Source organism: Mauremys mutica, chromosome 1 (genome assembly GCF_020497125.1).
Source record: "Mauremys mutica isolate MM-2020 ecotype Southern chromosome 1, ASM2049712v1, whole genome shotgun sequence".
In the NCBI taxonomy this organism is placed as follows: domain Eukaryota; kingdom Metazoa; phylum Chordata; order Testudines; family Geoemydidae; genus Mauremys; species Mauremys mutica.
The window spans coordinates 300,930,057-300,943,754 of NC_059072.1; the positions used below are offsets into that span (position 1 = coordinate 300,930,057).

A 13,698-nucleotide genomic window follows, 5' to 3' on the forward strand; every position below is an offset into this window, starting at 1 on the left:
TGAAGTCATTTGCACTTCAGTAAAAGCTATCTTAGATTTTGCTAGCTTCTAGCTTCTGATATTTACATGTCTGTTTAGAAAGTCTTCTGTTGGCTGAAGGGCACCTTCAAAAAAACAATTCTGTATGAAAAAAGCTAGTCATTATGACTGTCATAGGAACACAAGACAAAAGAGCAGAAATGTTTTCAACACCAGAAATATTCAAAGAAATAATTTACACTTTAAAAGCTCACCTTTGTTGAAAGCACTTTAAATGTACTTTGCTCTGGTACTATGGAATGCAGAAGAACAAGCTTTAAGTTGTAGTCTTCTCCTGATGGAAGTCTCACCAATGCATTCAGCTGTCAACAGATAAACATATCTTTGTGATGACCACAGAGTACACTAGCTGCAATTTTCCATCGTAGCATTAATTTTAATCCTCCACTGCCAACTTTTAGTGATTAAATTAATGACCCTTCACTTGGAATGTTTTAATGAAATGTCAAGCACAAGACAGGAATTTCAAACTGCACTACTTCTTACTGCATTATTCAATAGTGATTTTAAAGTGCACTAAAAATAAATAGATTGTTGTTCCTAGCCACCAACTAGCTACTCAAAAAGCCTGTTATCTTATCAGTTTGATCCGCATTCTTTAGGAAAGTGTTGCATGACAATAAGAAGATAGCAAAACACTAACAATGGAACACAGAAAGATTATGCAGCTTTCCTCTTCCCACATACTTCAAACCTTTACTTATGAAGCAAGATGTGTGCATGTAATCTTGACTATTTAAAGTAGATACTAACTGAACATGTATGGTTTTGTTCACAAAGAATTAACAGTTAAGCAACACAAACCCGTCTGCTGTCAGAATAAGAGAAACCAAGATTAATATGGTGCCAGTAATATACTAAACACAAATATAATGACACTAGATTGCAATGCTTCATTTAAACTGGTTACCTCATGTCATGATTGTCAGAATAGATCTGAGGATACCAAAAGCATGGGAAGTGAAACACCTATATGCTCTTTACACCAAAGTTTCTCAAACAGGGGTCACCCCTTGTGTAGGGAAAGCCCCTGGCGGGCCGGGCTGGTTTGTTTACCTACCCCGTCCACAGGTCTGGCCGATTGAGGCTCCCACTGGCCGCAGATCGCTGCTCCAGGTGGCCAGCGGGAGCCGCGATCGGCTGGACCTGCGGACGGGGCAGGTAAACACACCAGCTCGGCCCGCCAGGGGCTTTCCCTTCACAAGAGGCGACCCCTGTTTGAGAAACCCTGCTTTACACCACGTTCTCCCTTAACATTCTTGTAGAAAGCTGTATTTATTCTGCCTTTTTCATGGGAATTGAATGGACTGAATGATGCAATACAGAATGTCTGTATCCGCAAATAGATGTCCTGAAAGACAGAGATGCATATCAACTAAGAAGTTATTTTTCAGTGAACTAATAATGTAATCACCTCTTTCTCAGAAAATTGTACACTGATGTCATCCTTCTGTGCATTCTTGATCATGAGAGTTACGATTACTTGAGATTCTGTTTGGTACCAGTCATACCTTTAAAAAGAGAAGGACATCAAAACTAAGTTTTCTTGCACATGGTTCAAAAACATGTAAGTGAACCACAGTGAGAGAAAACTCAAGTATTGTAGAGCACAATAACATTATAGGATTTTGTGTTAACTGTTTTGAATTTACATAACACAAAAGGCTGAGGTTAAGCAAGCAGAATGAAGTTATGAGTAGATTTCCCCTTCTTCCCCAACAGTTAGATCAATGCACTTGAGCAAACAAGAACTGCTAGTGGAACAGAAAAAATGTACAACTGCTCTACCAAGAAGCAAAAATCAAAATAACTAATTCACACAATTAAATCTCCAAAAATCTACTTATTACCAAGTATCACAATACTATTTTGCTCTTGTATTGTGTTTTTCATTCAAGGATCTAAAAGCACCGTATGCATATGATATACCAACACACATATAGGCAAGTCTTCTGATCCTAACTGATCTAGAATTAGCAACAGAACCCAGAAGATCTAGAGTGCATTCCCTGTTCTAGATGTTAGATAACACTTCTTCCTTTGAAGGGTTAATTGAGCCTGAATTTCAAGTAAATTGTTTGAAGCAAACTGCTTCTTACAAGACCTGCTGCCACCTTCTGAATCCACTGAAGCATTTAGAGGAAGAACAGTCTTATGTAGCAAGAGAGCAGGCTGGGTGGCTTGAGTGGTGGAAGGTAAAAAAGGGACAGAGGACTGAATGCAACTGGCTGCACTGAACTTACTCCAGAAGAGGGCAAATTAAGGTAAAATTTGGGGGCTTAGCCTGCAGTTCTTAGACTTCTAGTGCTCTGTGTTTTTTCACCGTTAGACTTTCTATTTAGCCTCTTCAGAACTGAAGTCATTTTTGAGACAATTAGTCATGAGCATGGCCAGGTGGTGAACAGGCCACTAGGGGAGGCTAGCCCCCAGCCCCTCCCCTTCTGCCCTGCCCTCTCCCTTTCTGCCCCCCTCCCCTGCAGGAACCCAGAGCACCCCCATCACAGCCCCCAACCCCCGAGTGCCAGGCAGCACGGTCCCAGTGCCCCAGTCCTGGGCAGTGGTGCCCCAAGTTGGCAACAGGCTGGCTCTCCCCAGCCCCAGACAGAGCCAGCCTGGGCCACGGAAGAGTGCCGGAAACTGCAGGAGGTGGCCTGGGAGCAGGGCCACGTCAAGTTGTTTGGGGAGGCACAGCCTCCCCCCAGCCTATGATACCCATAGCCTGTGGTCAGGAGGTCTGGCTTAAACCTTAAAATGCAAAGAGAATGACCCAAAGCCATTTTATTACAAACAACATATAGCAGTCAGTCATCATCAATTACCACAGTGGTAGCTAAGCTTACCAGTTTCACCCTATACTTAATATTAGGGAACAGGTATCTGTCAACTATTACTACAGAATTCACTTTTTCATCAATTTATACTGTACGAATACAATCATATATAGCAGGCCTGCACAACATGCGGCCCGCGGGGGTGGGGTGGGGGGGCTGAGGGAGGGGGACTGAGGTGGCGAGTGGGCGGGGGGGGCAGGTGAGCCGACGGCTGGCCCCAGCTCACCGCCGCTCCGCCTCGTCCCCTGAACGCTCCGTCCCGCTTCTCCCTCTACCCCCACGCAAATCCGCTATTCGTGAGGGAAGCGAAGCGGTGCAGCAGCTTCGTGCTCAGGCCCAGTGAGGCGGAGACAGAGCCAACGTGAGCTGGGGCGGGGGGGCCGCCCGCGCCGCAGCAGGTAACCTGGGGGGGTGGGGTGGGAAGAGGGAGGGGGCGCACGGGAACTGCTCCCCGCCCCAGCTCACCACCGCCTCCCTGGGCCTGAGCACGAAGATGCCGCTTGCTTCTCAGCCCTCCCAGGCTTCCCGTGCGAACAGCTGACTCGCAGGAAGCAGGGGGGCTGTGAGCTCGGCCTAACCTGGTGCTCCAGGTGCTGCGCGTCGGCGGCGTGGCCCGGCTCCAGCCGAGCGGCGCGGCTGTAATACTGCCAGCCACCTCCAGGCACCGCAGTTAGGGGGCAGGGAGCATGGGGGGGGGGAAGTTGGATAGGGGGCAGGGGAGTTCAGGGGGGTGGTCAGGGTGGAGGTGTGGATAGGGGTTGGGGCAGTCAGAGGGCGGGGAACAGGGGGTCAGTCAGAGGGCGGGGAAGAGGGGGTTGAATGGGGGCAAGGGTCCTGGGGGGGGCCATCAGGAAGGAGGGGGAGGGTGGATGGGGTGGCAGGGGGCAGTCAGGGGACAGGGAAGGGGGTGGTGTATGAGACAGAGGTCCCGGGGGGGTGGGGGCAGGCCACAACCCCTTTGTGGGGTGAGGAGGGAACCGGATGTTAAGATTTTGGCAGCTCATCACTAGCCAGGGGGGGTGGGAGGCTGAGGAGCTGAGAGGGCAGGCAGTGGCAGTGACTGAGTATGCGAGCCTGGGAGGGGGGAGGGGCTGAGAAGGCGAGCAGAGGGGCAGGTGAGCTAGGGGCGTGGGGGTCTAAGGAGGCGAGGCATTGGAAGGGGGGCAGGTGAACCACAGGGGAGGGGGGCTGAGGGGGCGAGTGAGCAGGCAGTGGCGGGGTGGTGGGTGAGCCAGCAGTGGGGGAGGAGGCCTGAAGAGGCAAGTGGGGGTGGGGACCTGAGGAGACGAGCTACGAGTCGGTGGCTGACCTGTTCTACTGATCTGGTCTGGCTCCCATCCCCTCTCCAAGGGTTGCAGCTGTCTGGAGGTGCCTGCCTTCCACGCCTTCCTCAGTCACAGCTCATTCATTCAACAGTGCAATTGATTACAAAGTGGGGGGGAAGATCTTATTCTACTCCTAGCAAAAAGACATTTTTCTTTTACCTTAATTATACTACCTTAGGGGCTCGCTATAACATATTACCAAGGTTCAATACCACTGTTTCAGTGGGGCGGCCCTGGGGAAGGAGGGTTTTTTTCCGCGGGGCGGGCGGCACTGGGGGTGGGGTTGGCCCAAAGAAAACAGCTGAGGAGTAATATGGCCCTCGCCACTTTATGAATTGTGCAAGCCTGATATATAGGAATCTCTCTGCTCTGATGCCTAAGCAATACCTAAGGTAGGTACAACTGAGAAGCGGTATGTTTTGCCCCAGTTTGCCCCAAATCACTAGATATGTTCTGTGAGCAGAGCATCTTCAGTGGAGTTCTTGGCCTGACAACAGCCTGTGTACGTGGACTTTTTAGGACCTACTGAAAAGCCGATCTACCAATACACTTTCTGAGAGGATGGGTTGGGGAGTTTAGTATTGACATACTAACTAAAGTCATTGCATCCGGGCTTCTGAAGATTCTGAAGCTTATACTCAGAGGACAGGCACACTAAGCATATCTAAATAAACTAATAATATATCTTTTATACCACCAGGTTAAATTTGAAGTTTATGATACATTGTGGCTCTTTACCGCTTCAGAGATTATTTGGTATTTACACAAATCCAAACACAATCAGCAAACATATCTGATCCAGTGTACAGAATTTAGTTTTAATGTGTGCATTATAGAACAGACAAAATTTACAATTTGGAATAACGGCTTGCTACAAATACATATGCTATTTAAAATGATTCTTAAATTATGTAAAGTGTAACAAAGCTAAAAAAGACTTACTTGATTTTTGATGGATGAGTTTGCTGTCCTGTAGTCTGATTGTGGCACATGACATTTGAAATACATGAAAAAGTTAAATTAGTATAGTTCACTGTATCATGATGTACTTTTCAAAGAAACATTCATAATCTAATATATACATACATTGTACATCATTAACTAAATTGCCTTTTTCTCCTCTTGCATTAACTAAGTTAAACAAACATTTTGAAAATAAATCTCCTGATTAGTCCCATAACCATTTATGTAGGACCAGCACAAAAAAGAGTTTGAAATCTTTTGATGGGAGAAAAATAAAGAACTGGAATGCTCTGAAGTCACAAGTGACTGGAATGTTCTGAAATCCCAGTGCTTTATAAATAGTAATTCAAATTCTCAATTCAGCCACCTTCTCAGGCAGTAAGTATTATATCCATTTTGCAGCTAACAAAAGACACAATGGTTAAATGGATAACCTAAAATCACAAAGGAAATCTACAGTAGAGCTGGGAATGTAACCCAGAGTTCTTGGCTTCGCAATCTTTCGCTTTTAACCACATGGCCATTGTCCTTGTGTATAACACTACTCCTGTCAGACTTTCCACATAGAACCTATTTTCAATATGCGTAAATTGGGGGTAGTTTGAGACCAACAGTCTCAAAGAGCAGTGCAAGTTTCCAACGTCATCTCAGACTTTGATACTATTTCTAGAGACACAAGTTCAAAGGTTTTACCATGGCACATAGTAGAAAGAGGCAACTAAAAAATGAACTAGAGTGTCAGCAGAATAAAAATCTGCTTAGGTAACAGTTCATGCACTTTTAAGGCACTTAATAAATTACAATTAAAAGAAATTATAATGCTTAAGTGGAATTGCTTAATCTTGCAAGATTAATCATCAATTGTGCAAAGGAAAAAATTAGACTTGCTTTATTATAAAACTTATGCACGTTGATATAACTGCTAGAACTGTGTGCTTGTTTAATCCTTCCTAAGAGTCTCCATAAGCCTGACAGCAACAAGGAGCAGGACTTTAGGCTAAAGTTAACCCCACACAAAAAATGCTATGTAGCAGGAAGATTTAAGTTAGTTTTATAGCCTGTTAATATGAAGCAACTAAGTAAAGTCTCAAAGCATGCTCTTGTTTAGTGCCATAATTAAGAGTAAGCAGCAAGTATGTTAAGAAAAAGCCTTACCATTTCAGTCTGTGATCCTGCTGTAGGGACAAAAACAAGTTGCATTTTTCAGACGAGCAACATGTTTAATGTACAAGGCAGATTTGCTTCTTTCAACTTTCTTCAACTATTCAGAGAGATTCTGTATTTGTCTCATAACACTATTTGTATCTAGGGATTTAATTTCAAAAGTCATGCGAAAGGACAACTGCAACACAAAAGTATGTTCTGATTAACAGAATGATTGCACCTTCTGATCAATAGTTCCTAACAAGTGAAGATGTAACAGACTTCTGTTATGATATGAAGGCTTTGGCAAATCAGCACCTAAAGCTTTGGTTTAAGATCTTCTACAGTAGTTTGTATCTTGCTATCCATACACTGGACAGTCATGCTCAAGTTTGTAAGATAATTCTGATAAGGACTCTAGTTTCACAGAAGAGAGTGATGACATTTAACTAAAGAAGAGTTAAGGTTATTTGGGCAACCTTAACTGTGCAATACCATACTATGAACATTTTTTCCACAGAAAACTTAAAAAAAAATTGCCAGAAATTCTAATTTAGAGATATTTAAGGTTGGTCCCCCTTTCAAGAAGTGAATAGCAAAGCAAAAAAAAACCCACTGCTTTTTGCTTTTTTGCTTCTTTATAACGCACGAGAGTGCTTCAAAGATTGTTTTAAAAAAACTCTGCTTTACTAACATTAATAATACCATGTTTTGAATTCTATGTTTGCTAGAAAATCCTCTGGAGAATCAGTAAAATGACATCATAAGATGACTAAAACATGAACAGTTGAGGGAGAGGAAGGTGTTTAGGCAGATTGAGTAAAACAGGGACAAGAACAAGCTCAACACTTGGAAAAAAAGCTCAGTGTGGCAAATAACATGACATCCTCTCCCCTTTGGAAATGGAAAAACTCCAACCATAGTCCTTCAAAGTGTTCCTCCAGCAAAATCAAGACAGCCAACACTTGATATTCTTGTTATTTCTTCAGCAAAAGAGAAAAGCCACTGAAAAAAATCTTGAGGCCATCTTTATATGATATAAATAGGACCCTACCAAATTCACGCCTATGAAAAACATCACGAACCATGAAATCTGGTCCCCCCATGAAATCTGGTCTTTTGTGTGCTTTTACCCTATACCAGGGGTTGGCAACCTCTGGCACGCGGCTCGCCAGGGTAAGTACCCAGGCCAGTTTGTTTACCTGCCGCGTCAGTTTGTTTACCAGCACAGCCCTCGCCCGCGCTGCTTCCCGCTGCCCCCATTGGCCTAGGACAGCAATCCGCGGCCAGTGGGAGCCACGGTTGTCCGAACCTGCCGATGCGGCAGGTAAACAAACTGGCCCGGCCCACCAGGATGCTTACCCTGGCAAGCTGTGTGCCAGAGGTTGCTGACTCCTGCCCTATACTACACAGATTTCAAGGAAGAGACCAGCATTTCTCAAATCGGGGGTCCTGACCCAAAACGAGTTGCAAGGGGGGGGTCATCACAGGGTTATTTTTGGGAAGTTGCCGTACTGCCACCCTTACTTCTGTGCTGACTTCAGAGCTGGGCAGCCAGAGAACAGCGGCTATTGGTCAGGTGCCCAGCTTTGAACGCCTGGCCAGCAGCAATGCAGAAGTAAGGATGGCAATACCATACCATGCCATCCTTCTGCTCTGCTGCTGGCAGCGGCTCTACCTTCAGAGCTGGGCTCCCAGCCAGCAGCTGCCGCTCTGCAACTGCCCAGCTCTGAAGGCAGCGCCACCCCCAGCAACAGTGCAGAAGTAAGAGTAGCAGTACCACATTCCCACCTACAATAACCTTGCGACCACCCCACAACTCCTTTTCGGGCCAGGACGCCTACTATTACAACACTGTGAAATTTCAGATTTAAATAGCGGAAATCATGAAATTTACGATTTTTAAAATCCTGTGAACATGAAAATGACCAAAATGTACTGTGAATTTAGTAGGACCCTAGATATAAAGCATAAGTACCAGACTGACAACAAAAGTTATGTTCCTCTGCCGTTTGTTGTTAAATTAATATCAACTCACACTGCCCCCACTGATCTTTCTTTCCCAGTACACACTCTGAAGGGAGTAAGTCTGCAGATAAAGTCACAGTAGAAGAGAAAGTAGCCTTATGAGCTACTCCTTCGTATCCACAGCCGACACATCTATGAAGCTCCTGGGCAACTTAGGAAAAGTAGGTTGTGCCAAAGTGTGAGAAAAGCTGCACTAAGGTGCATGCTCTCTGTCAGACTGGCCAACCCACACGAAGAATTAGTACAAAGTTGACCACTGCTTCAGATAGTGCTCTCTCACTGAACACTGCATTACTACTCCAGATCACAGCTGGTGCCAGCAACTAGTAGGAGCATGGCTATTGCTACTTTATCATGGTGTCACAGCTAGATGGATGAGAATGAAGTCTGTTTCCTTTGTCAAAAGAAGCAGAGAACTGGAGGCCCAAATCTCTAACTCTCCTTTTTTTTTTCCAGCCCCACACCTATCAATCTTGCAAACTTTTATTTTGGGGTACAGAGTGCAAGACATTCTCCAACATCACTACAGAGATCTTACATTAAGTTGGTCTCCCTGTACTTCTACACAAGGGCAGCATATGGAGTCAAAACTGTGTGGCTCCTAATAGAAATTGGATTTATTTAAGATTATGTTAATTGGCAGCATTTACCAACATAAGATTTGCATTACAACTATGAAAGTTTCTGAAATACCAGGATTTTTGTTCTCAAAGTCTGAACTTGAAATAGGTACTTTTCCAATTTGCATGACTAATTCTGGCACAGATTTTTTCCTTCAAAAATCTAAAGAAACATTCATAAAATTTAAGCAAAAAAGTCTTGGGGCACTGATCCTCTCAGAAACAATTGGAGCATCTAGTAGTTTATTGTAAACAAAGGCAAGTGCTATAAAGATTTCAGATTTTGAAAAAAAGGTTTAAAAGCACAGCAAATATCAAAACAAGTACAAAATAAATGAAGCCATCCTTACTGTTTAGTGTTTCTTCGCATCTTTTAATCCAAATAGTAAAAGAAGTACCCACATCTAGAAGAGATTGAATATATAACAATTCAGTATCTCAAATCTACTGCTCCAAAAAATGGGTACTATTACTTGTCATGATGATGCATAAAGGGCAGACTTGCATCAATGGAACTGGTTTGTTTTGATTCTTAAATATAGAAGACTAGATACAATATTACGTGTCAGGACTCCTTCCAACCAATTATATTATGTTTGATATTAGTGTTTAATTACATAACTAACTCCCCAGCTTTGTTGAGATGGATGTTAATATACATAGAACTGATTAGCAGTTCAGTTAGCAAGTCAAATTAAGTTTGAACTGACCCAAATCTAGTATTCAGCTTTCAGGCTTCTTCACCACTTCCATTTAACTGTTCCCAAAGATGGTAAACATCTCTCCTCTGTTCTTAGAATGATCCCCTCAAATACTCATCCACATGCATTGCACTTGAACAAGTACAGAAAAGTCAGTCTATTTGAGGGTAATCCAAAATTGTGAAAAAAAAAGTTTACAGATGACCCAACTTAATGTGTTTTTCTAGGGGTTTCTAGTTGTATTAGAAAGTTAAGAGGGAAGAGAAATCAAGATTCTAGCTGTCTATTAAGTAACAATAAGATAGAGAAAGAATTTTCTAGAAGCCTCAAGTTACTGGGTGAAGTCACAAGTAATTAGCAAATAGGGTTTGGGGTGCAGTTGTGGATTACTGGGCCTGGTCTTCACTTCCAATTTTGCCAGCACAGCTAGGTCACGCAGGAGTGTAAAAAAAACAAAATCACAACCCTAACTGACAGTTATACCAGCAAAAGCCCTAGCATAGACATAGCTCATCTTATTCAGAGAACTGGGTTTTGCTGGTATAAGATGTCTCTCTACTAGGAGTCCGAGTAGCAGCCGTGTTAGTCTGTATCCGCAAAACAGAACAGGAGTACTTGTGGCACCTTAGAGACTAACAAATTTATTTGAGCATAAGCTTTCGTGGGCTACAGCCCACTTCATCAGATGCATAGAATGGAACATGTAGTAAGAAGATATATATACACATACAGAGAACATGAAAAGGTGAAAGTTGCCATACCAATTCTAAGAGGCTAATTAATTAAGATGAGCTATTATCTGCAGGAGAAAAAAAAACTTTTGTAGTGATAATCAAGAAGGCCCATTTCAGACAGCTGACAAGAAGGTCTGAGGATACTTAACATGGGGAAATAGATTCAATTTGTGTAATGACCCAGCCACTCCCAGTCTCTATGCAAAAGAATAAATGGACACAAATCTAATATCAGGAATCATAACGTTAAAAAAACCAGTAGGAGAACACTTCAATCTCTCTGGTCACTCAGTAACAGACTTAAAGGTGGTAATTTTGCAACAGAAAAGCTTCAAAAACAGACTCCAATGAGAAACTGATGAACTGGAATTAATTTGCAAACTAGATACCATTAACTTGGTCTTGAATAGAGACTGGGAGTGGCTGGGTCATTACACAAATTGAATCTATTTCCCCATGTTAAGTATCCTCACACACACACACAAAAAGGGGGGGGGGGTAAGTGGGAGGATTGGACATTTATATGAACAAGAATATCCAGAGTCACCACAATTAACAAAAATTTTACCAGAAATACTAAAGCTCTCTTTCAGGGTTTAAGGCAATCTCTAGAAATCATGATGAGAATGGAGGTGTGCAGGCGAATTATCCCACAACTGTTAACTGCAGGATTCTGACATTTTCCCCTTGGTATTAGGTACTGGCCACTGTCTGAGATAGAATACTAACTAAATGGGCCTTGGATCTGATCAAGTATGGCAATTCTTACATTCCTATGTGTGCTTTATTATTTCATGTAACTTGAGGGTTTCAGTTTCTCAGTGTTCCCTCCCTATACCCCAGAAAAATATTTATTTTTTGGGTGGTGGCCTAGGGAGGATTCACAACCACCGTGGAGAAATCATTTTGTTCTGAACTGCCTTGCAGCTTATCAAGACTGTAATGACCAAACTCTTCCTTTTCCCATAATTGGAAAAAAGGCCAGTTTTTCAAAAACTCCATACTTCACCAATTTAACAGTTCAGGAATCCAGAGAGATTAATGTATTAGTAACTCCATAGGACAGAAAACTAGGCCCTTAACCCAACCAAAAGTAAGTTAAGAGATGAAAAATGGGAAACATTATACTGAAAACTACAGAAGAGTGTTTAATCGAAGGTAAGAGAGCCACAAGCATAGTTTATGAGCTCAGACATATATCTGGAGTTGTGTAAACTCCAAAAAACTGTGCAGAGAAAGTTGTGTTTTACTTAGTTTACAGCGGGGATTGGCAACCTTTGGCCCGCGGCCCGTCGGGCCAGTTTGTTTACCTGCTGCATCTGCAGGTTCGGCCGATCGCAGCCCCTATTGGCTGCGGTTCACCGCTCCAGGCCAATGGGGGCTGTGGGAAGCAGCGCTGGCCGAGGGGTGTGCTGGCTGCGATCGGCTGAACCCGCAGATGCGGCAGGTAAACAAACTTGCCCGGTGGGCCCCGTGCCAATGGTTACCAATCCCTGGTTTACAACTTCACATTGTATAAGAGGAATTCAGTCTATTTGTAGGCTTTTCCATGATGCTCATCACTATAGTACCAGATCAAACACCTGAATTTATCTGCAACGTATGTCTGAAGCAGGGAAATATCCCCATTTAACCCATAGGGAACTGAAACACATGGGCTTACATTTTCAGAAGTGACTATTGATATTTTGTGGCCAACTCTAGATGCCTTAAAAGGGCTTGATTTTCACATGAGGGAATGCTCTGTGCTTCTCAAAAGTTAGGCCCATTTCACATGATCTAGCTGGGTATCCAAAAGTTGTGGCACCTAAATCACTAATCACTTCTGAAAATCATATTCTTCAATTTATCCTGAACCTTATAGAAGCTTTTAAATATTTACTGATTAGTGTGCAAAGAGAAGCATAGTTTCAATACTTACTGTCCAATTTCTGTCCTTCTTTGAAAGACTCTAGAGCAGAAGCATAGTTTTTGATATGGTATTCACTTATCCTGACATACACACAGAAAAAAACCAAGGGCACAGTAGTTATGTTTCCAATCAAATTCACACTTCTGCTGAGCATAGTATATTTTACTTTACACTGTATCTGGGTGGAATAGTACATGATCTATTAAATTTGCCGTTAATAAACAAAAGCTACAAATTTGCCATAACTGTAATTTGTAAGTTGCAATTAAGTGGGATGCTAAGAACAGAATAACATTGCAAAGGTAGAAACATGGGGGAATTTGGCACATTGTCTATTAATACAAGGGCTCTATTATAGACTCATAGACTTTAAGGTCAGAAGGGATCATTATGATCATCTAGTCCAGGGGTCGGCAACCTTTCAGAAGTGGTGTGCCGAATCTTCATTTATTCCAGGGGTCTCAAACATGCGGCCCGCGGGCCGCATGCGGCCCGCGGAGCTCTTCCCTGCGGCCCGCGGAGCTCCCCAGGGGAGCTCCGCAGGGGCCCCCAAGAGAAAAGCGGAGGCTCCCGCCTCCGCCCCTCTCCTGGAGCCTCGGCGCATAGAGCGCCGAGTCTCCGTCCGAGCGCCTGAGCCCCGCCCCGATCCGAGCCGCGTGGGGAGGGGGCGGGGCTGGGAGCTCTGGGCTGAGCGCTGCGCTCGGCGTGGAGCTCCCAGCCCCGCCCCCTCACCACGCGGCTCTGAGCGGGACCGCCGGAGACGCGCTCGGGTAAGGGGGGGGGGGGAAGCGGGACCCGCCGGGGCCGGGGGAAGGGAAGCGGGACCCGCCGGGGCCGGGCTGGGGGGGGGGGAAGGGAAGCGCTCAGGGCTGGGGCAGAGGATTAGGGTGCGGGGGGATGAGGGGTTCATGATGTGGGGGCGCTCAGGGCTGGGGCAGAGGATTAGGGTGTGGGGGGATGAGGGCTCTGGCTGGGGCTGAGGATTAGGGTGCAGGGTCCTAGTGCCTGCCCTCCGCCAGTACTGGCAAGGCAGGCTTCCCTTACCCTGAGCCTCTCCAACCCCAAACCCTCAGCCCCAGCCAGAGCCCTCATTCCCCCCGCACCCTAATCCTCAGCCCCAGCCCTGAGCACCCCCACATCATGAACCCCTCATCCCCCTGCACCCTAATCCTCAGCCCCAGCCAGAGCCCTCATCCCCCCACACCCTAATCCTCTGCCCCAGCCCTGAGCGCCCCCACATCATGAACCCCTCATCCCCCCGCACCCTAATCCTCTGCCCCAGCCCTGAGCGCCCCCACATCATGAACCCCTCATCCCCCCGCACCCTAATCCTCTGCCCCAGCCCTGAGTGCCCCCACATCATGAACCCCTCATCCACAGCCCTCACCCCACACTCCAAACC

At 44.9% G+C, this 13,698-nt stretch overlaps 1 protein-coding gene across 2 annotated transcripts in view; it reads right to left on the reverse strand.

Annotated features, from left to right (window-relative positions):
• The window catches only part of SUGT1 (SGT1 homolog, MIS12 kinetochore complex assembly cochaperone), a 54,444-nt gene that overhangs the window by 29,631 nt on the left and 11,115 nt on the right, over window positions 1-13,698 (reverse strand). The window contains exons 5-10 of one of the 2 annotated variants that reach the window (XM_045012588.1): window positions 12,306-12,376; window positions 9,300-9,353; window positions 6,314-6,330; window positions 5,138-5,172; window positions 1,454-1,550; window positions 234-341 (exon numbers count right to left, since the gene is read on the reverse strand). In XM_045012588.1, coding sequence (XP_044868523.1) covers window positions 234-341; window positions 1,454-1,550; window positions 5,138-5,172; window positions 6,314-6,330; window positions 9,300-9,353; window positions 12,306-12,376 — 382 coding nt within the window. Of the gene's footprint in view, window positions 1-233; window positions 342-1,453; window positions 1,551-5,137; window positions 5,173-6,313; window positions 6,334-9,299; window positions 9,354-12,305; window positions 12,377-13,698 lie in introns of both variants that reach the window. The other variant, XM_045012579.1, reaches the window with a different exon arrangement.